At 39.3% G+C, this 24,283-nt stretch overlaps 1 protein-coding gene across 1 annotated transcript in view; it reads left to right on the top strand.

Moving 5' to 3' along the window:
* Window positions 1–16,467: 16,467 nt before the first annotated feature.
* LOC306876562 (inactive dipeptidyl peptidase 10-like) overlaps window positions 16,468–24,283 on the top strand; it is a 31,754-nt gene continuing 23,938 nt past the window's right edge. Inside the window, exons 1-3 of the mRNA XM_079427845.1 lie at window positions 16,468–16,601; window positions 19,943–20,054; window positions 20,537–20,632. Coding sequence (XP_079283971.1) covers window positions 16,542–16,601; window positions 19,943–20,054; window positions 20,537–20,632 — 268 coding nt within the window. The 5' untranslated portion in view covers window positions 16,468–16,541. The remainder of the gene's footprint in view (window positions 16,602–19,942; window positions 20,055–20,536; window positions 20,633–24,283) is intronic.

Here is a 24,283-nt window from a genome sequence, read left to right as displayed (position 1 = left end):
GGACGACCGGATTCTGCGGTATCCTGGATTGGAGCAAAACCCGGACCGGATTTAGAGAAAAACCGGATTCAGCGGTCTCCTGGATTGGAGCAAAACCCGGACCGGAATCCGAGGACGACCGGATTCTGCGGTATCCTGGATTGGAGCAAAACCCGGACCGTATTTCGAGAAAAAACGGATTCAGCGGTCTCCTGGATTGGAGCAAAACCCGGACCGGAATCCGAGGACGACCGGATTCTGCGGTATCCTGGATTGGAGCAAAACCCGGACCGGATTCCGAGAAAAAACGGATTCAGCGGTCTCCTGGATTGGAGCAAAACCCGGACCGGATTCCGAGGACGACCGGATTCTGCGGTATCCTGGATTGGAGCAAAACCCGGACCGGATTTCGAGAAAAACCGGATTCAGCGGTCTCCTGGATTGGAGCAAAACCCGGACCGGAATCCGAGGACGACCGGATTCTGCGGTATCCTGGATTGGAGCAAAACCCGGACCGGATTCCGAGAAAAAACGGATTCAGCGGTCTCCTGGATTGGAGCAAAACCCGGACCGGATTCCGAGGACGACCGGATTCTGCGGTATCCTGGATTGGAGCAAAACCCGGACCGTATTTCGAGAAAAAACGGATTCAGCGGTCTCCTGGATTGGAGCAAAACCCGGACCGGAATCCGAGGACGACCGGATTCTGCGGTATCCTGGATTGGAGCAAAACCCGGACCGGATTCCGAGAAAAAACGGATTCAGCGGTCTCCTGGATTGGAGCAAAACCCGGACCGGATTCCGAGGACGACCGGATTCTGCGGTATCCTGGATTGGAGCAAAACCCGGACCGTATTTCGAGAAAAAACGGATTCAGCGGTCTCCTGGATTGGAGCAAAACCCGGACCGGATTCTCAGGACGACCGGATTCTGCGGTATCCTGGATTGGAGCAAAACCCGGACCGGATTTCGAGAAAAACCGGATTCTGCGGTATCCTGGATTGGAGCAAAACCCGGACCGGATTCTCAGGACGACCGGATTCTGCGGTATCCTGGATTGGAGCAAAACCCGGACCGGATTCTGAGGACGACCGGAATTGGACTCTTTTTTTTTTTTTTTTTTTTTAAGCCCTAACCCTGTTTCAGATGGACATTTTCATAAATCGTTGTCATAAACCATATATTTCAGATGGAAATTGTTTTCAAAAATCATGTGTTTCAGATGGACATTTTCATGAATCATGTATTTCAGATGGATTTTTTTTTTTAAATCATGTGTTTCAGATGGACATTTTCATAAATCATGTTTTTCACATTGGAATTTTAAAAAAAAATCATGTATTTCAGAAGGAAGTAATTTTCAAAAATCATGTATTTCAGATGGACATTTTCATGAATCATGTATTTCAGATGTAATTTTTTTTTTTTTAATCATATATTTTAGATGGACATTTTCATAAATCATGTGTTTCAGATGGAATTTTTTTTTTAAATCGTGTTTCAGATGGACATTTTCATAAATCATGTATTTCACATTGGAAATTGCTTTAAAAAATCATGTGTTTCAGATGGACATTTTCATAAATCATGTACTGGAGCAAAACCCAGACCGGATTCTGAGGACGACCGGATTCTGCGGTCTCCTGGATTGGAGCAAAACCAGGACCAGAATCCGAGGACGACCGTATTCTGCGGTATCCTGTATTGGAGCAAAACCCGGACCGGATTCCGAGAAAAACCGGATTCTGCGGTCTCCTGGATTGGAGCAAAACCCGGACCGGATTCCGAGGACGAACGGATTCTGCGGTATCCTGGATTGGAGCAAAACCCGGACCGGATTCCGATGAAAACCGGAAATTGTTTTCAAAAATCATGTGTTTTAGATGGACATTTTCATGAATCGTATTTCAGATGGATTTTTTTTTTAAATCGTGTTTCAGATGGACATTTTCATAAATCATGTATTTCACATTGGAAATTGTTTTAAAAAATAATGTGTTTCAGATGGACATTTTCATAAATCATGTACTGGAGCAAAACCCATACTGGATTTTCAGGACGACCGGATTCTGCGGTATCCTGGATTGGAGGAAAACCCGGACCGGATTCTGCGGACGATCGGAATTGGACTTTGTTTTAATTTTTTTTAAGCCCTAACCCTGTTTCAGATGGACATTTTCATAAATCGTTGTCACAAACCATATATTTCAGATGGAAATTGTTTTCAAAAATCATGTGTTTCAGATGGACATTTTCATGAATCATGTATTTCAGATGGAATTTTTTTTTTAAATCATATATTTTAGATGGACATTTTCATAAATCATGTATTTCACATTGGAAATCGTTTAAAAAAATCATGTATTTCAGAAGGAAATAATTTTCAAAAATCATGTATTTCAAATTGAAATTGTTTTAAAAAATCATGCGTTTCAGATGGACATTTTCATATATCATGTATTGGAGCAAAACCTGGACCGGATTCTCAGGACGACCGGATTCTTTGGTCTCCTGGATTGGAGCAAAACCCGGACCGGATTCTGAGCACGACCGGATTCTGCGGTATCCTGGATTGGCGCAAAACCCGGACCGGATTCTCAGGTCGACCGGATTCTGCGGTATCCTGGATTGGAGCAAAACCCGGACCGGATTCCGAGGACGAACGGATTCTGCGGTATCCTGGATTGGAGCAAAACACGGACCGGATTCTCAGAACGACCGGATTCTGCGGTATCCTGGATTGGAGCAAAACCCGGACCGGATTCTCAGGACGACTGGAATTGGACTTTTTTTTTTTTTTTTTTTTTTTTTAAAGCCCTAACCCTGTTTCAGATGGACATTTTCATAAATCGTTGTCATAAACCATATATTTCAGATGGAAATTGTTTTCAAAAATCATGTGCTTTAGATGGACATTTTCATAAATCATGTATTTCACATTGGAAATTGTTTAAAAATCATGTGTTTCAGATGGACATTTTCATAAATCATGTACTGGAGCAAAACCCAGACCGGATTTTCAGGACGACCGGATTCTGCGGTATCCTGGATTGAAGGAAAACCCGGACCGGATTCTGCGGACGATCGGAATTGGACTTTGTTTTAATTTTTTTTTAAGCCCTAACCCTGTTTCAGATGGACATTTTCATAAATCGTTGTCATAAACCATATATTTCAGATGGAAATTGTTTTCAAAAATCATGTGTTTCAGATGGAATTTTTTTTTTAAATCATATATTTTAGATGGACATTTTCATAAATCCTGTATTTCAGATGGAATTTTTTTTTTAAATCATGTGTTTCAGATGGACATTTTCATAAATCATGTATTGGAGCAAAACCTGGACCGGATTCTCAGGACGACCGGATTCTTTGGTCTCCTGGATTGGAGCAAAACCCGGACCGGATTCTCAGGACGACCGGATTCTGCGGTATCCTGGATTGGAGCAAAACCCGGACCGGATTCCGATGAAAACCGGATTCTGCGGTCTCCTGGATTGGAGCAAAACCAGGACCGGAATCCGAGGACGACCGGATTCTGCGGTATCCTGGATTGGAGCAAAACCCGGACCGGATTCCGATGAAAACCGGATTCTGCGGTCTCCTGGATTGGAGCAAAACCCGGACCGGATTCCGAGGACAAACGGATTCTGCGGTATCCTGGATTGGAGCAAAACCCGGACCGGATTCTCAGGTCGACCGGATTCTGCGGTATCCTGGATTGGAGCAAAACCCGGACCGGATTCTGAGGACGACCGGAATTGGACTTTTTTTTTTTTTTTTTTTTTTTTAAGCCCTAACCCTGTTTCAGATGGACATTTTCATAAATCATGTATTGGAGCAAAACCTGGACCGGATTCTGAGAACGACCGGATTCTGCGGTCTCCTGGATTGGAGCAAGATCCGGACCGGATTCTGAGGACGACCGGATTCTGCGGTCTCCTAGATTGGAGCAAGACCCGTACCGGATTCTGAGGACGACCGGATTCTGCGCTCTCCTGGATTGGAGCAAAACCTGGACTGGATTATGATGGCTAACCCATGATTCTTTATTCTCATTGAAAAGTAATTACGAAGCATATCTTAAAATCTAACCCTTTGAAGAATACCCCTCATAAAAAGACCCTTAGAAACGTAGTAGATTCATAAATACAATTCATAAAACACATTTTGGAATTCTATTTTAGACATGATACATTAATGTCAGTATGGATAGATGAAATAGAGATTCTACACAGTACAAATGAGGCCTTCATAGATTCATGATAAGATAATGTATACATGCTTAAAGCAAAGAAATGATTAAAGAGGAGAATGTGTGAATTTAAACAGAAATAATTAAATTTGCTGAAAGTCAAGGAACTCGGATGCATGGTGGGCCCTGGGTGTGGGACCAGGCCCGAGTGGGACTGGAAAGTGGCCAGACAGAGTGGAAGGACAGTACACAAAAGAAATTGGACTTCGTTTAAAAAAATTTTTAACCCCTAAACCTGTTTCAGATGGACATTTTCATAAATCGTTGTCATAAACCATATATTTCAGAAGGAAATTGTTTTAAAAAATCATGTGCTTCAGATGGACATTTTCATAAATCATGTATTTCAGATCGAAATTGTTTTCAAAAATCATGTGCTTCAGATGGACATTTTCATAAATCATGTATTTCAGAATGATGAGTGCTCCTGGATTCTGATGGCTCCTGGATCGGAGCAAAACCTGGACTGGATTCTGAGGACGACTGGATTCTGCGGTCTCCTGGATTGGAGCAAAACTCAGACCAGATTCTGAGGACGACTGGATTCTGCGGTCTCCTGGATTGGAGCAAAACCCGGACCGGATTCTGAGGACGACCGGATTCTGCGGTCTCCTGGATTGGAGCAAAACCCGGACCGGATTCTGAGGACGACCGGATTCTGCGGTTTCCTGGATTGGAGCAAAACCCGGACCGGATTCTGAGGACGACCGGATTCTGTGGTCTCCTGGATTGGAGCAAGACCCGGACCGGATTCTGAGGCCGACCGGATTCTGCGGTCTCCTGGATTGGAGCAAAACCTGGAATGGATTCTGAGGTCGACTGGATCGGATCAAATCCTGAACTGGATTATGATGGCTAACCCATGATTCTTTGTTCTCAATGAAAAGTAATTATGAAGCATATCTTAAAATCTAACCCTTTGAAGAATACCCCTCATAAAAAGACCCTTAGAAACATAGTAGATTCAAAAATACAATTCATAAAACACATTTTGGAATTCTATTTTAGACATGATACATTAATGTCAGTATGGGTAGATGAAATAGAGATTCTACACAGTACAAATGAGGCCTTCATAGATTCATGATAAGATCAGGTATACATGCTTAAAGCAAAGAAATGATTAAAGAGGAGAATGTGTGAATTTAAACAGAAATAATTCAATTTGCTGAAAGTCAAGGAACTCGGATAGATGGTGGGCCCTGGGCGTGGGACCAGGCCTGAGTGGGACTGGAAAGTGGCCAGAAGGAGCGGAAGCACAGTGCACAACAGAAATTAGACTGTGTTTCAATTTTTTTTTTAACCCCTAATCCTGTTTCAGATGGACATTTTCATAAATCGTTGTCATAAACCATATATTTCAGAGGGAAATTGTTTTCAAAAATCATGTGTTTCAGATGGACATTTTCATAAATCATGTATTTCAGATCAAAATTGTTTTCAAAAATCATGTGTTTCAGATGGACATTTTCATAAATCATGTATTTCAGAATGATGAGTGCTCCTGGATTCTGATGGCTCCTGGATCGGAGCAAAACCTGGACTGGATTCTGAGGGCTCATGGACTGGAGCAAAACCTGGACTGGATTCTGAGGACGACTGGATTCTGCGGTCTCCTGGATTGGAGCAAATCCTGGACTGGATTCTGAGGATTCATGGATCGGAGCAAACCCTGGACCGGATTCTGAGGACAACTGAATTCTGAGGTCTTCTGGATTGGAGCAAATCCTGGACTGGATTCTGAATGTTCCTGGATCGGAGCAAACCCTGGACTGGATTCTGAGGGCTCATGGATTGGAGCAAAACCTGGACCGGATTCTGAGGTCGACTGGATCGGATCAAATCCTGAACTAGATTATGAGGGCTAACCCATGATTCTTTGTTCTCAATGAAAAGTAATTACGAAGCATATCTTAAAATCTAGAGATTGTAGAACCTCGGATTCAGGAGGAACAGTGTGGTTTTCGTCCGGGCCATGGAACACTGGACCAGCTCTATACCCTCTACAGGGTGCTGGAGGGTTCATGGGAGTTTGCCCAACCAGTCCACATGTGTTTTGTGGATTTGAAGAAGGCATTCGACTGTGTCCCTCGCGGCGGCCTGTGGAGGGTGCTCCGGGAGTATGGAGTCCGGGGTCCTTTACTAAGGGCTGTCCGGTCCCTGTATGACCGAAGCAGGAGCTTGGTTCGCATTGCCGGCAGTAAGTCAGACTTGTTCCCGGTGCATGTTGGACTCCGGCAGGGCTGCCCTTTGTCGCCGGTTCTGTTCATAAGTTTTATGGACAGAATTTCTAGGCGCAGCCAGGGGCCGGAGGGTGTCAGGTTTGGTGACCACATGATTTCGTCTCTGCTTTTTGCAGATGACGTTGTCGTGTTGGCTTCATCAAGCCAGGACCTTCAGCAGGCACTGGGACGGTTTGCAGCCGAGTGTGAAGCGGCTGGGATGAGAATCAGCACCTCCAAATCCGAGGCCATGGTCCTCAGTCGGAAAAGGGTGGTTTGCCCACTTCAGGTTGGTGGAGAGTTCCTGCCTCAAGTGGAGGAGTTTAAGTATTTTGGGGTTTTGTTCACGAGTGAGGGAAGGATGGAACGGGAGATTGACAGACGGATCGGTGCATCTTCTGCAGTAATGCGGTCGATGTACCGGTCTGTCGTGTGAAGAAAGAGCTGAGCCGCAAGGCGAAGCTCTCGATTTACCGGTCAATCTACGTTCCTACTCTCACCTATGGTCATGAGCTTTGGGTCATGACCGAAAGGACAAGATCCCGGATATAGGCGGCTAAAATGAGCTTTCTCCGCAGGGTGGCTGGGCGATCCCTTAGAGATAGGGTGAGAAGCTCGGTCACTCGGGAGGAGCTCAGAGTAGAGCCGCTGCTCCTTCACATTGAGAGGGGTCAGCTGAGGTGGCTCGGGCATCTGTTCCGGATGTCTCCTGGACGCCTTCCCGGGAAGGTGTTCCGGGCGCGTCCCACTGGGAGGAGACCCCGGGGAAGACCTAGGACACGCTGGAGAGACTATGTCTCCCGGCTGGCCTGGGAACGCCTCGGTGTCCCCCCGGAAGAGCTGGAGGAAGTGTCTAGGGAGAGGGAAGTCTGGGCATCTCTGCTTAGACTGCTGCCCCCGCGACCCGGCCCCGGATAAGCGGAAGAAGATGGATGGATGGATCTTAAAATCTAACCCTTTGGAGAATACCCCTCATAAAAAGACCCTTAGAAACGTAGTAGATTCATAAATACAATTCATAAAACACATTTGGGGACTGGAAAGTGGCCAGAAGGAGTGGAAGGACAGTGCACAACCGATATTGGACTTTGTTTTAATTTTTTTTTTATCCCTAACCCTGTTTCAGATGGACATTTTCATAAATCGAACATAATTTATCATAACGGGTTGTTATCAATTATATATTCATCTTCAGGAATTAACTGTAGCATTAACAGTACAATAAAATAATTTGTTCATCCGTAGTACGGACAGTTTCAATCGTCTATTGACTCTAAGGAAAATTATTTCTCTGGTCACTGAGAATAATCTCCTTCTTAACATGTCGCTCATAGAGCGTGTAACAAAACCAGAACGTTAAAGTGACCTCGTTCTGTGAGCTGCAGACACAGATGACCAAGTGTGAATACATATGGATGTTTATTAAACTGCACTACAGGGGTACATGTAACATTGAACCAAACACAACATACACACATTAACCTGTTAACCTTCACCCCCATTTGTGGCCTCGCAGGTGAAAATAACCTACCTAAATTAAAATGGTAACAGTTTGTGACAAAGTGTGCTTACACAAACAAATTAGGTATCTTTGGAAAGAAGAGACTCTGGGCTTTACTATCTATCATCCAGAGTTGATAATGCTCAAAAAGATAAAAAGTTATAGGCACTGACGTGCCTTGAAAAATATTTTTCCACACTGAATGTTTTTTTATTTCATATACAAATACATGAAATAAGTCCTGGAGCAATCCAGAAAAGTAATGGATCGAAAGCCATGTGTCTCATAAGTTCATATTTCAAATTTGAAGAAGATACCATGAAAAATGAGATTCCTGCAATATTTTTTCAGAAACTATTTATAGTCCCCCCACCCCCCTGTTTGAGGAAAAATAACCACCAAATGGATTGCAGAATTATACAAGCTATTTTAGTCATTATACATGTTCCTGCATAGTTTTTCAATTATAAAATAATAGACAGATTTATTTGAGCACTAAAAAATACAAAAATAATTATTTGAGTAATAAAAAAGGAAAAAAAATAGAAAAAAATGCTTTGTATATAGTATGTATACTGAAGTATTCTTCGTTATTCGTTATTACAATGATACATATCACTGCCAGACGTGAAGTGATATTGCCAGACATGGTCATAGAGTCAGTAAACACACGCTGATGTGCTTCCATTCAGACTATAATCAAACAGATGGGCCATATAATCAATAATAGCTGATCAATGAATCACAATGATAGCCGTCATAGAGTCACTAATAAACACGCTGATGTCCGTCCATACATATTATAATCATGCAGACACGGCCACATTCCCCACACAATACACACACACACATATAAAAAATGTAGAAGAAAAAAAAAACAGTTTTTTATGGATAAAGCAGATCGCTAAGTTACGCCCCGCTCAGATGACAGCGTGCGTGTCACAGTGTGCGTCAGAGCTGGCAGGAGGGAGCGCCAAATTCAAATAATCTATATTCCGCTTTTCTGAGACTTTTTTTTCCGTAGACGGTCTCATTATGTTTGTAAAACCGTATGCTGCAACACCGTTTTGTTTTTTTACCACCAAGACGCTGTTTTTAAGCGTAATTTATTCCATAACGGACGCGAACAATAACTCTCTGAAGAAATGAAACGTAAACAAAGGAATATTCATCCTTATTACAACGTTATTGTTTCGCTGGACTAAAAGTGCTCGCTGGGATGTTGTTCTGTGGACCCTTACCTCTCTAACTAAACTGGGATTTCAGCAGTGGACGCGTTTGTGGCTCGTTATTACAATGATAAAGGTACGTACTGCTTTTTTATTTTGCGTGTTTGGATGTGTACTGCTTACACAAATGTAGCAAATTTGTGCCACTCATTCCTTATAAGCTTTCCATCGAAAAACAGCGATCTGTCGTCGATGCTTGAGGCTTAGACCCTCAGAATGATATATAGTTTGTCAAGATTAACTTTGTCCCGTTTCATTTATTCTATTAGAAAACAATGACACATGCAAACAAAGAGCGTTCAGTGCGAGGTCGCTCTGGTGAACGTTAACAGGTTAACCCTCTGAGCCCGACAAACGCAAATACGCGTTTTGGGGCAGATTTTCCTGATAAGGCAGAAATTAGCTTGAATTACTCTGCCATTTTTGATCGTTCAGATAAGAGCAATACACCATTCGAATCTGTAAGGAGTCTACTTTCTTTGTATACACTCATAATAACAACTAAACTTTGTGCTTTTGAAGAATAAAGAAAACAAACAGGGTGCGCTCTCTGTCTTCTACTTCTCCGCAATCTGTTTTCAGAAACACGTCACTAAAATGAAGTGTAACTCACCGAATACTCAACACACAGACATGAGAGTTATATCTGTAGAAAGCTTGAAGTGTCTTCTTTCAAATGAAGTAAGTCATTTCGAACAAATATTCTGTGATGAAGTAATCCGTATGAAATCAACACGATGTTCAGTCTGTCCCGTCTAACTCATTATTTTTAATGAGATTCCGCCCCCTCGTGTTCACATGTAAATAACCACGTGACCCACGTACGCTTGGAGACGCCCAACATAGACACAGCATCAGGAGACTGTTCATCGCTGCTATACTGTTCGTTTCTGGAAGAAGACGCGCTGAGTAAAGGCTGGGTTTACCTCAGAATAACAGCAAGTTCAGAAGATCGATCTGATGAGTAAGTAATGTTTATTTTCTGCTTTAGTTAACGTGTTATTGTGACATAAACTTGAACACATTACTAGTTGGGTTTTTCCCAAACTACAACACGATGAATGCTACGCATCTAAGAAAGTTTAGACCATGTTTATTATTAATAATCTGTTCACAAATATATTTTAATTATATACGATAACAATTAGTTCTCAGATATAAAATATATTTTTTATAGTGCAAAGTTCATCCTCTTATAGTACAAAGCATGCGTGAGTCTATGACTGCAGAATCATATCTTCTATAATATAAAATCATACATGATATTCAGGATGGCTATATGACTACAAAATCATAGTTGGGTTTCCCCCAAACTATAATTCCTGACTAAAATGTTTGAAATCCAGTAAAACATTTTGAATATGATGGGCAATTCATTGTATTTAAATTTCTTACGGTGCGAGTATGTTTTCTTGCTCCATATAAAACAATAAAAGTAATATGAGAGTACACTGTAACATGATGAATGCTACGAGTCTAAGTATGTTTAGAACATGTTTATGATTAATAGCCTACTCTGTTCAAAAATAATTTTAATAACGTGCTAAACAATAATAATTAGTTACTCAAAAATAAAATGTATTTTTTTTACCATAATACAAAACATGTCTATGGCTACAAAACACATATACATATACATATATATACATATACATTATATATATATATATATATATATATATATATAGATAGATAGATAGATCTGACAGTGGGGGGAACAACCACTGGCAATTACGCACCATGTAAATGAAGAATTTGGGGCCAGGTTTGTGAGTTATTTAGCTAATGTCACAGGTTAAAAGGGGTCTCTAAGACATAAAACCACAATGACCATCAAGGCAAGGCAAGGCAAGTTTATTTATATAGCACATTTCATACACAGTGGTAATTCAAAGTGCTTTTACATAAAAGAAAGTGAAATAGACATTAAAATCAATAAAAACATGGAAATAAAAATAATAAAAACAAGGAATTTTAAAATGATATAGAAAATGATTTAAAATAAATTTAAAGAAAATGATTAAACCTAAAATTTATTGCAGTCAGTTCGGACATATAGCACAGTGCTCATTCAACAAATGCACAGTTAAACAGATGAGTTTTGAGTCTTGATTTAAATGTGGCTAATGTTTTAGCACATCTGATCTCTTCTGGAAGCTGGTTCCAACTGTGGGCGGCATAATAGCTAAAAGCAGACTCCCCTTGTTTTGTGTGAACCCTTGGTATTTCTAACTGACTCGATCCTAATGATCTGAGTGGTCTGTTCGGTTTATATTCAGTTAGCATATCAGCAATATATTTAGGTCCTAGGCCATTGAGTGACTTATAAACGAGTAAAAGTACTTTAAAATCAATCCTAAATGTAACTGGAAGCCAGTGTAAGGACCTGAGGACTGGTGTGATATGCTCAGATTTTCTGGTTCTAGTCAGAATCCTGGCAGCAGCGTTCTGGATGAGCTGCAGTTGTCTAATGGTCTTCTTGGGAAGGCCGGTGAGGAGACCATTACAGTAATCCACCCTGCTGTTGATAAAGGCATGAACAAGTTTCTCCAAGTCTTGATTGGAAACAAAACATCTAATTCTTGCAATATTTTTGAGATGATAGTATGCTGATTTAGTTACTGCTTTGACATGACTACTGAAACTAAGGTCTGTCTCCAGAACCACCCCAAGATTTCTGACTTGATTTTTAGTTGTTTGACCCCTAGAGTCAAGGTATGCATTCATCTTGAGAACTTCATCTTTGTTTCCAAATGCAATGACTTCAGTTTTCTCCTTGTTTAACTGAAGGAAGTTCTGGCACATCCAACTGTTAATTTCATCAATGCATTGGCAGAGGGAGTCAATGGGGCTGTAGTCATTTGGAGATAAGGCTAGGTAAATCTGGGTATCATCAGCATAGCTGTGATAGGCAATTCGGTTGTTCCTCATTATCTGACTTAGTGGGAGCATATACAGGCTAAACAAGAGCGGTGCAAGAATTGAGCCTTGTGGGACTCCACATGTCATGGCCGTCCACTTAGACTTATGCTCTTCTATACTCACATAGTAACCTCTCCCTTCTAAGTATGATCTGAACCATTTGAGTGCCATCCCAGAAAGCCCGACCCAGTTTTCCAGTCTCTCTAGAAGTATGTTATGATCGACAGTGTCAAACGCAGCACTAAGATCTAGTAGTACCAGCACTGATATTTTGCCAGAATCAGAATTGAGGCAAATATAATTTATTATCTTAATGAGTGCTGTCTCTGTGCTGTGATGTGCTCGGAAACCAGATTGAAAATTGTCCAGGTATCCATTTGAGTTTAAGTAGTTGTTCAGCTGATTAAAAACTACCTTTTCAATAATCTTACCTATGAAAGGAAGATTTGATATGGGTCTATAGTTGCTCAACATGGTGTTATCAAGATTGCGCTTTTTCAGAAGGGGCTTAACAACTGCAGTTTTAAGGGAGTTTGGAAAAGTCCCAGAAAGAAGTGAGGCGTTTTTGAAAAAGGATGTGGGAAGTGTGTCAAGATAGCAGGTTGAAGATTTAAGGAGCTGTACTATTTCTTCCAAAATTTTGTTATCAATTTTTTTTCAAACACACAGTCACTTCTTTTTGAAATTGCGGTCGAATCTGTGTGACCTCTGTATAACTTGAGGATGTGCCAATCTCCTTTCTGATATTATTGATCTTCTCAGAAAAGGAGGAATTAAACTCATTGCATTTGCAGTCGGAGAGCATTTCACTGGGAATCTGACTTGGGGGGTTTGTTAGTCTCTCAACAGTCACAAAAAGAGTGCGAGTGTTGTTTAAGTTACTGTTTATAAGGTTTGAAAAGAAAGTCTGTCTAGCTGTGGCTAGTTCCACATTGAAAGCATGAAGGCTGTCTTTATAGATGCTATAAGTAGCTGAAATAGAGATTCTACACAGTACAAATGAGGCCTTCATACATTCATGATAAGATCATGTATACATGCTTGAAGCAAAGAAATGATTAAAGAGGAGAATGTGTGAATTTAACCAGAAATAATTCAATTTGCTGAAAGTCAAGGAACTCGGATGAATAGCGGGCCCTGGTCGTGGGACCAGGCCCGAGTGGGACTGGAGAGTGGCCAGAAGGAGAAAGACAGTTACCCAATTAATTTCCAGCTGCACACCCTTAGAAACACATACTGTATATATAAGCAAATCAGCATATTAGAATGATTTCTGAAGGATCGTGTGACAATGAAGACTGGAGTAATGACATTGAAATATTTCGCTTAGATCACAATAAATACCATTTTAACATATTTACAATGAAAGCATCTATTTGAAATTGTAAAAATAATTCACAAATATGACTTTTTGCTGGACTTTAGATCAAATACATGCATACTTGCTGAACAGCAGAGACTTATTTTAAAAATCTTACTGATCTAAAACTTTTGAACAAAAATATATTTAATATGTAATTAGTTTCATATAACATTATTTTATGTAACAATCAAGTGCTTAAATTGAATTGAAATTAGAGAGTGAGACAATAGGACAGGATGAGACAAATCAGACAGTAAGAAAAGGGAGAACAAGAAAAAGGTATGAGAGAAGATGAAGACTATAAAGAGAGAAAAGAGATATTAATACTTTCTTCTTCTCTCCTCCTCTCTTCTCCCCCCAAACTGTCTCCTCAACTTTATAACGGCCAAAACGATGTATTTGAATGCATCACATTATTGCGCGGTGTGCCCTTTAAGAGACTGATCACTTCATTTATAGTGTGCACTATATGGTGATGACGTTGGAAGGACTACGTGACTGACATGAGAACCACCACGGATGATAATTCCGCTCTGCCGTCTTGTTATTATTTTGTCTTTAATTTTGTTTGTAACGCCAAGAAAGAGTTAACCCTCTGAGCCCGACAAACGCGAATACGCGTTTTGGGGCAGATTTTCCTGATGAGGCAGAAATGAGCTTGAATTACTCTGCCATTTTTGATCGTTCAGATAAGAGCAATACACCATTCGAATCTGTAAGGGGTCTTCTTTTATTTGTATTCACTCATAATAACAACTAAACGTTGTGCTTTTGAAGAATAAAGAAAACAAACAGCGTGCGCTCTCGGTCTTCTCCGTCTCCGCGATCTGTTTTCAGAAATGCGTCACTAAAATGAAGTGTAACTCAGCGAATACTCAACACAGAAACATGAGAGTTATCTCTATAGAAAGCTTGAAGTGTCTTCTTTCAAATGAAGTACGTCATATCGAAAACAAATATTCTGTGATGAAGTAATCCGTATGAAACCAACAGGATGTCCAGTCTGTCCCGTCTAACTCATTATTTTTAATGAGATCCCGCCCACTCGCGTTCACATGCAAATAACCACGTGACCCGCGCGCGCGGAGCATAAACAAAGCGTCAGTGTCAGTGAGGAGTTCATCGCTGCTACTGTTACTTTCTGGAAGAAGACGCGCTGAGTAAAGGCTGGGTTTCCCTCAAAATCGATCTGATGAGTAAGTAATGTTTATTTTATTTTCTGCATTAGTTATCGTGTTATTGTGACAGAAACTTGAACACATTACTAGATGGGTTGTTCCCAAACTACAACACAAATATATTTTAATAACGTGCTAAACGATAACAATTAGTTCTCAGATATAAAATATATGTTTTATAGTACGAAGTATATCCTTTTATAGTACAGAGTCTATGACTGCAGAATCATATCTTTTACACTATAAAATCATACCTGATGTTCAGGATGGCTATAATTCCTGAAAAAATGTTTGAAATCCAGTAAAACATTGTGAATATGATGGGCAATTCATTGTATTTAAATTTCTTACTGCGCGAGTATAAAACAATAAAAGTAATATGAGAGTACATTGTAACATGATGAATGCTACGAGTCTAAGTATGTTTAGAACATGTTTATGATTAATAGCCTACTCTGTTCAAAAATAGATTTTAATAACGTGCTAAACAATAATAATTAGTTTCTCAGATATAAAATGTTTACGATAATACAAAGCATGAATGAGTCTATGACTACAAAACCTATATAAAATATATATAGAGATGCTCCTGATATAAACATGCTCACAAATGTTTTTTCTCTTTTTTTGGTTGTTTGTATTTTATTGAATCAGACACCTGCACCACAGATGATGAATCCTGCTGACTTACAGTCTCTTCAAACTGTTTTCCTCTGAGAGCGCTGCACTAACATCAGAAGTTCAACTTCAACAGAAGAATCTGTTGCAGGAACATGTCAAAGTCTGTTCACATCTCTGTGGTTCCGATCAGTGTGCACAATAATTATGTATGTTTTGATTATACTGTGTTGTAAATAAAATACAAATAATTTAAGAAACCCATTTTTTCAGTCTCCTCACACTCTCTCTCTTACCTGCCTCAGTCACAGTCACACTGATGGGCCATTAGCAGCTTTAGGGGAGGGCCCTTTGTCTCTCAGGTGAGAACCACTTAATATTCAAGCCCATTACCACTCCCTCGCATATTGGCTCTCGATCACAAAACATGTCTTTAAAAATTTAAATCAATGTATTGTTTTCTGTGAGCAAATAAACAAGATGATTTTCACATAATTGTGAAGTAAATATTCTAGCCTGCAAGATCTGGTTCTCAAAAGTCTTGTGATCAGTTGTTCTGTGTGTGTTTTATGGTCTTATTTCAGTGACTTCAAAATGTTAGTTTTTCACTAACCACGCATAAACGTTGTTTTCTCAAAAACACAATCATGTACATAAATGCTGCTAACATATTAGTGTAGCCCAGTTTGTGCTGTTTACAGCGTTATTAGACTTTAGCCATTTATATTTTTATAAGCAACTGAAAAAAGCACAAATGTCAGGGCATGTCGAAAGTTCTCCAGGTCCCCAAAACACCCTCAGGGCCCAGAGGGTTAATCTCTCATGTATGAGAGGAGCGCGTTTAAGAGTACCAACCATTAAAATGTGTGGGACACCAAGTTTTCCATCTCTTTCATTTCATGGATTTTAAGAGTTATCCGGGTTAGAGCGTTACAACTTCTTTAAATAAAGTTACTTAATGCTTTTTGCTACTGGTGTTTATTTGTTTGGTATGGACTCATTGTTTGAGATTGTTTGTTGGCCCGTGTCCTACTTGTATAAATCTTTGAGCGCATTGCTATAATCCAGCAGACTGATGTTTATGGTGATTTTGCGCTCCACTCGTCACTCGTGTCAACACACAGATGGTTCTGCATCTGGTGCGTCGCTGACGTGCAGCTGGATTCTGATCGAGAGCTGCTGTGACGGAGCGAGCTCATCAGTGCTGGATAACACGCTCGTAGCATCGCACCAGTATCCACTTCACTGCTATTAACTGCTGGAAAAAAGAAGATATGAATCAGACCGCTGGAGTGTCCAACCATTGCCAGAGGCGCTCATCCATCGACGTGAAGGTGAGGAAGAGTTCTGCTCATTCTGTGCAAAAGAAATAATCAAGGCTGTTTCTGATTGTGTGTTTCTGTGTGACTGCAGAGGAGATTCTTTGAAACTTTTTGGTAACAGCCTTCCTGCACCACATCAATGAAAGTTTTTCTCCAAAAGGATTATAGACAGATATACTGTGTAATGTCAGTTTTATAAACTACCGGGCAAACCTTGAACTCATTCTCTAATTTAAAAGAGCTGAACACTTTAACATATATGATCATTGTCTCTACATGTAGGGCTAGTTTGTCACCATGGTTAGTAAGATAAGCACAAAATAAAATAACTCATGTTAGTTTAAAGTGCTCAGCAGATTAAAGATTTAACTGGATGAAGGTCAGGCTGATCCCAAGGGAGACGTCAGAGGACTTTCATTCAATCATTAATGAGACTCACTCAAACTTACTGAGTGCATCTAAATGTAGAGCATGAAGGAACCTGACGTTTGCGTGTTCATACTGGCTTTTGTTGTTGCTGCTGTTGATCATGAAAAACACACATTTCCTAAAAAAAAAAAGATTTTGCATGTCACTGGAGTTACTCTGAAATCTAAAGTGTTTCAACTATTCCTTATCTCCATTAACAAAGGGCTTAGAAGAGCAGATAATATTTGTAAAAGTTTTTTTTTTTGTCATTTACGTTAAATCACCTTCAGCTTTATGCTAAAGATTATAAGTGTATCTGTGTGTATCTCATCTGAGTTAAACTCATTCTAACTTTAATCTCCTGCTGATCACTAACAGCACGGTAAGCCTTAACGTCAGCGAAACAATAGACAAAATGAAATCAGCAAACAAATCTATTCGTATTGTGATGAAATTGTTTTGAAGGAATGCATTCTGTATTTAAAATCAGTGTCTGTCCTACAGTACTCAAAGGGGGAAAAAACAGAATTTACTTGTCTAGCCAAAATGCTGTATTGTTAATAGGTGAGTTTATTTCAAAGAAGTTATATAATGGAACAAATGATGGCATAATGCCCAGAACTCATAATCAAATGTCTTAACATGGTCTTAATGGCCTAAATCTTAAAAAAATAAAAATAAATGGAATTTGACTTTGGATTTTGAGTTTGTCTGCTTTCCAGATAATGCTGATTTCAAAGGCAGTGCAGCTTTGTTTCATAAACCAAATTTGTGTTGGTTTATCAGATGCGTTAATTCAAAGTCTGACTCATTCTGTCAGAATCAAAACACAGACAAAACTGAGCTGCACAGGGGTGTGGTTCTGAGAAATAAATAGTGTTCAGTATGTAATTAAAAATAGAACAAAGTCAATCAGATTGAGTCTAAACACAAAGACACATTACACTGATGCTTTCAAGTGAAAGGTTCTCAGTTTGTAATATAATAAATAAAAAATAAATAATTAAAATAATAAATCTGGAGCAGCTTTTATTTGATAAGCTTGCCATGAGGATTGCAGGTACAGAGGTGCTTCTTTCATTTAAAAACAGGCTTAAACACAGATCTGAAGACAGCAGCACATAAATACAGGACACTGAGAAGAACAAACATTTACAGACAGTGACTGTGTCTAAAACACACATCAAAACATACAACTAACTCCAAACATGCGTGGTTCAAAATATGATAAATGTCCATTAAAGTAGCACAATGAACTATAATAATCATAGTGTCCGAAGTTTATCATTCATTTGACATCAAATCAGTGACCACATTTTCCAAATAATGTCGCCATTATGAATATTCCTATATACATATAACCAGCATGATTTCAACAGGCTAAAACAATCAGATTAACCGCTATTCTCTTTTAGTGATTCTTACGGTGGCCGAGAGAGCTCAACGCACTGCAACTTCAGAAAACACATGCAAATAGAAAAAACACCAGAAAATCAAATCATCACAACACATGCAAATTGAGAAACGCTGCAAATGCTCACAACACATGCAAATTGAGAAACGCTGCAAATGCTCACAACACATGCAAACTGAGAAACGCTGCAAATCCTCACAACACATGCAAATTAAGAAACGCAGCAAATCCTCACAAAAACGCGCTGCATGGACCACAATGGAAATGTTTCAAGGGGACCCAAAAAAATGACTTATTTTAACACCCTGATTGCATGATTTCTTTGTCTTTTGGATATTATTAGATTAATAATGACAAATTACACGATTAACATTATTATGTAAAATGGCTAACTTAATATCCTCAACTAAATATAATTTCAAGGTTAATGAAAATAAATTTGCAATGCTTCATTAATTATTAAAACCAGGTCAAAATAAAAATGTCAGTAATAATATTTTAAAATTTATTCAGGCCCTTCTAGTAGGCTAATGAAAGAAAGGACATTTGCATGCGTTGTGAGGATTTGCAGCGTTTCTTAATTTGCATGTGTTGTGAGGATTTGCAGAGTTTCTTAATTTGCATGTGTTGTGAGCATTTGCAGCGTTTCTCAATTTGCATGTTTTGTGAGGATTTGCACCGTTTCTTAATTTGCATGTGTTGTGAGGATTTGCAGCGTTTCTCAATTTGCATGTGTTGTGAGGATTTGCAGCGTTTCTTAATCTGCATGTGTTGTGAGCATTTGCAGCGTTTCTTAATTTGCATGTTCTGAGGATTTGCAGCACATGTGCTGTCAAAATGATGATGATGTTTTCTTGATTTGCTAGTGTTTTTTTCTATTTGCATGTGTTTTCTGAAGTTGCAGTGCGTTGAGCTCTCTCGGCCACCGTAGATTCTTCTAATTTAGTATTTAATTTAAAATTCCATTACAGTGAATCTTCTGTACGGTGAACGGGAGGGGACATGTTCGGTTCACTTAATTTTGTCGTGGCCATGACATATTAACTAGTGGAAACGTGATAATATATCATGGCCACAAGATCATTTTGTCGAGGTAACACTATCCTTATGTCGTAGCCATGCAATGCTATGTTGAGGGAACAACATTTTTCTTGTGGCCATGAGTTTAATGTGTAAACAAACCTGTGTAACCATAGCAACTTGGATTTATCAGAGCGGGATAAAACATTTTTATTAACATTAAACATTTAATTTAATATTTGGATTAACACAGCTATACATCTGCCGACTTAATCAGATTATGGAATATTGGAAAATAATGGAATAATCTGGTTATCAGGTTTATATCAGGTTTATGTATGTATATGGATCTTACAAGAGACAAATGACCAAATTTTGATTAATATTGCAATGTCCTTCTGCAAGTAAACAGGATCAGTGTGTCTAAAACAATCTAAGGTCACCAATAAATTTTTTCTAAGGTGAATGGAAATGGAAATCAATCTCTCTCTCTGTCTATGTCTCTCTGTAGGATGTGGGAAGTGTCTCCACTGAGATGAACTGGAAGGGAGTGGGAATCTCACTTCTGGTTATTGCGTTTGTGCTGTCCCTGATCGGATTGTCCATCTTTCTTCTGTCTAAAGGTCTGTGCGTTTCCACTCTCAGTAAACATTCCCTCACAGAGTAGAATAGAAGTCTGTCACCCGACCGAGCCCCCAAAATGTCTGGTTTTAAGTCAGCTTCGGGTAACTTTGTGTCACATTACACTTCCATTAATCACTTCGCCAAATTATTTCAGTCACTTTTACAGTTATTAAGATTTCTACAGCCTACAACAGTAAAAGAGCCAAAACCAACAAATACACTGACCAAGCAAAATATATATAAAAAAAATTAAATAATATGACATTAGCAAAGAGAGTGAGCAAGTTCAGACTCAGTACTGGTCAGGTCAAACAGCCTCAGGTTAGTCCATGCAGATCTTTGAAACATGGAGCTCAATGGAGTCTTAAGAAGCATGAGAAGCACTTCTTCATGTGGCATTTGTAACTTTCACACTGAACATGCTCATGTAAGTTAGTGAGTGTGTGTGTGCGTGCGTGCATGCGTGTGTTAACCGTTTTAGGTGATGCTCACCACACTCTGAGATCCTGTCTGACCCTGGATGACCTTTTCTCCAGTGAGCTGCAGGATCATGATCTTGAAGCTCAGTGGGTTTCTGGTGAGAAAGGATCACACTCACAACCTCTGTCTCAATCTCTGTTCACGTTCTGCAGCAGCTGTGTCTGTTGGACAACACAAGACTTGTCAGACAGACACACATGGCAGTAAACACATACACAGTAAACACCCCAGAGTAAAATTAACTCTATTCAGAGAACATTTGCTCCCACTCTACATAGAGTTAAATTAACACTGAAGCAGAGTTAAAGTTAATGAGCTAATTAAGTGACTAATTAAATGATGATTGAGCATTAGTGATGAACACCTGCTGTTAACAAGTAGAATCACTGAAGAGAAACAGAAGAACTACAACTGACTTCAGCCACAGATGAAATCAACTGAAATAAAATGAGACATTAAATCTCTTGAAATCTCAGCAGAGGAGAATTACTGAGAATTACAGAGGATCAGATGTTGGTTTTATTGGTTAAAATGATGCCACCATCATGGAGAGCAGTTTTTGCTTTAGTTGTGCTCTTGACCCTTGACTCCTGTGTTAGATCTCTCTCTGTACCAATGCATGTGGTGCTGTATAGCAGAGAGATCAGTACTGTGCATTAAGCACGTTTTAGCTGCTTTCACCATGAGCTGGTTTCATTACAAGTAAAGCTTTTTTGTTTTTGTTCTAATTAAACTTTTAGGTTTTGCATAATCGATCCTGTGAAGCTACAGCTGGCAAACAAAGGGCTGCTCTAATAGTTATTGTGAATGACTTCAAGCCCATGTAATGCATAAAAAATACCAAACTTCTGTATTATGTAGATACACAGACATCAAGAACCAGCATATGAATCTCAACAATGGTGACAATCAACAAAATGATCCATGCTGCAATGCATGCTGAGTAAGACCATAGTAAAAACTCCCATCATGCACTGCAGTATAAATAATTATTGTCACCACTCTTGAGGATCATATGATAAGTGTCCATGTCTAAAAGCCTGAGCTGATGCAGATCTTTATCGTCAACACTGAAGCACTATATTATTTTTTGGGGGGCGGGGGCGTTGCAGTTCTGTAGCAGGTGACTATCAGTCAATAAACCAAAGAAAGACCACTTCATGATGTTCCTTCAAATGATTTATAAGCAAAAAGCGCAAGTTAATCTGCTACTTCAAGCTTTTGGTTCAGCAATACACAAATGTTTGCTGTGAAACAATATTGCAACTGCTTAGAAGCAAGCAATTTTAAAATATAGCTGCAAGCAGCGATGACGGACCCAAGCCATCAGTGCATACGCCATCCCGGTGGCATCGATAAAACGGTGCCCAGCGAGCACACACATTACAGTAACCCACTAGCAGTTTGGTTTTAAGGGATACAGCAATTAAAGTGTTAATCCAAACCATCAACTCTGTGAAACACACACACACAGAACAATATATAAAACTTTAAATTCTGTGAAAATATATTTTTCATTGGTAGTTGATGTTAGTTAATGCATTTACTAATGCTAACAAATGAGAAATTATTATAGTTACCAAAGCTTTTAATGATTTATAAGCATTTTTTAATGATTTATTTTTCCATTAACTAACATGAATAGTTTTTACTGACACAAATAAATAAAGTAAAAATATATTTTTCATACTTAATGTTATTTGTGAATTAACCAATCTTAAAAACCTATATTATTTAACTGTTGTTAGTTAACATCAACAATAATTATATACCATTTAATGTTGATCAAAATGAATTCCAAAATGTGTTAATATATTATTAAATTTTAAAGTTTATCTTTTGAACATGACTATTTTTCTAACATTAAAAAGATTACTAAATGCTTTAAAAAAATAGTTCTTTGTTAGTTCATACTATCATGGAAGAATTAACATGCTGTAAAAATATATTTTTCATTGTTAGTTCACGTTAAATAATGCATTTCCTAATGTTAAGAAATGAGACCTTATTATAAAGTGTTATCAAAATCTTTAATGATTTATAAGCATTTAAGATTTAAAAAAACAGACCCTCTCTCTCTCTCACCCACTGCCTCAATCCACACAGTCACTCACACAGTCACTCACACCCCACCCCACCCCACCCCCACCCCTCACTCAGAAGCAGTGACAGGGAGCTCTCACTCAGAAGCAGTATAACAACTGTCTGATAGTTTTTAAATTTTCTCCTCTGCATAGTGTATTGTAAATTCATGAAATTAATCACATATCCTCAGACTGTATTGTTCTGTGTATGTAATTTTTTATGAAGTGTTTGGAAGCTGCTCTTAAAAGAAAAAAAAAAAAAGTTTTCTCTTTTTTACTGTAACTTTAATAAATTGCCATTAAATCATCGTTCAAGATATCCTAAATCCGTCCGCAATTTAGCATCTTCAGTATTTTGGCATCATGAGAAAAAATGTTTGGTGTGATTTACGTGTTTCTGTTTGGAGGAGTATGAATTTGTTTACAGCCTGTTTAAAAAAAAAACCCACATTAAAATAAATATAGCCGACTTCCTGTTGGTCGTAGCTAATGACTGTAAATTAGAAAGTTGTCCGGATTAATAAGAACAATTTATGTACCGAGTTTGGTGTCTGTAGCTAAAACTAACCCCCCCATTTTTGACAAAAGGGGGCGCTATAGAGTGCCTCTTCCACGCCCGTTTATGAGCTTTTTCCAGTGTCTAACTATCATTAATACTGATATGTGTTTTGAGTTTCATGACATTCTAAACATGTTATCTGCCTCAAAATCACCAGAAAGGAATTTTCAAATTTGACACGTTGCCATGGCAACATAATTTTAGATATCAATATTCCCTTCACAGTTTTACATCGGCCGTGTTTTGACATTATTCTGGTGAAGTTTGAAGCAAATCGAGTAAAAATAAGATGCTGAATTCAAAGCATTTTGAAAACGACACACTTCCTGCAGCCAGTTGGTGGCGCTATAACTTTCAGTCATAATAGTCACATCTATCCGATCGGTATCATACAACGAACAAATCACTGAAGTTTTATCTACATCATACAATGTATGTGGACGTTATTAGGCATTTCCTGGGTCTCATTTTTTGCCATAACTTCATCGCCTCCCCACGGGCAAACCGTTCGACATATCAAAAATATCTTCGCAATTTAGCGTCCCCAATGTCTTGAGATCATGTTCACCGAGTTTGGTGGCAATCGTATGGAAATCCTCAGAGGAGTATATCAAATTCCAGAGCATGCGCTTTTTAAACAGCCCTGAATAGCCGACTTCCTGTTGGGCGGAGCCTAAGACATGCTGTGCGGAAGTTGTTCGGCTCAATGAGTTCTATATGTGTACCGAGTTTCATATGAATACGTGCAAGTATGTGTGAGCTATACATCAAGCTTTCTGACAATTTTCCAGGGGGTGCCGTAGAGCCCCTGTGCCCCGCCCGGGTCCCAGCCTCAGCGGCGTCCTAATGGCCGCAGGTTCCAACGTGCGTGCCAATTTTCACGAGTTTTCGGGCACATTAAGGCCCCCAAAAGTGCCCGGATGATTGAAATAAAAAAAAAAAAAAAATATAGCTGCGAGCAGCGATGACGGGCCCAAGCCGTCAGCATACGCCACCCCGGTGGCATCGATAAAACGGTGCCCAGCGAGCACAAGCATCACAGTAACGCTCTGGCAGTTTGGTTTTAAGGTACACGGCAATTAAAGGGTTAATCCAAACCATCAAC

Source organism: Barbus barbus (genome assembly GCF_936440315.1).
Source record: "Barbus barbus genome assembly, chromosome: 10".
NCBI classification, from domain to species: Eukaryota; Metazoa; Chordata; class Actinopteri; order Cypriniformes; family Cyprinidae; genus Barbus; species Barbus barbus.
The sequence above is the reverse complement of the archived record's forward strand: the minus strand, read 5'-3'. Positions and strand labels throughout refer to the sequence as shown.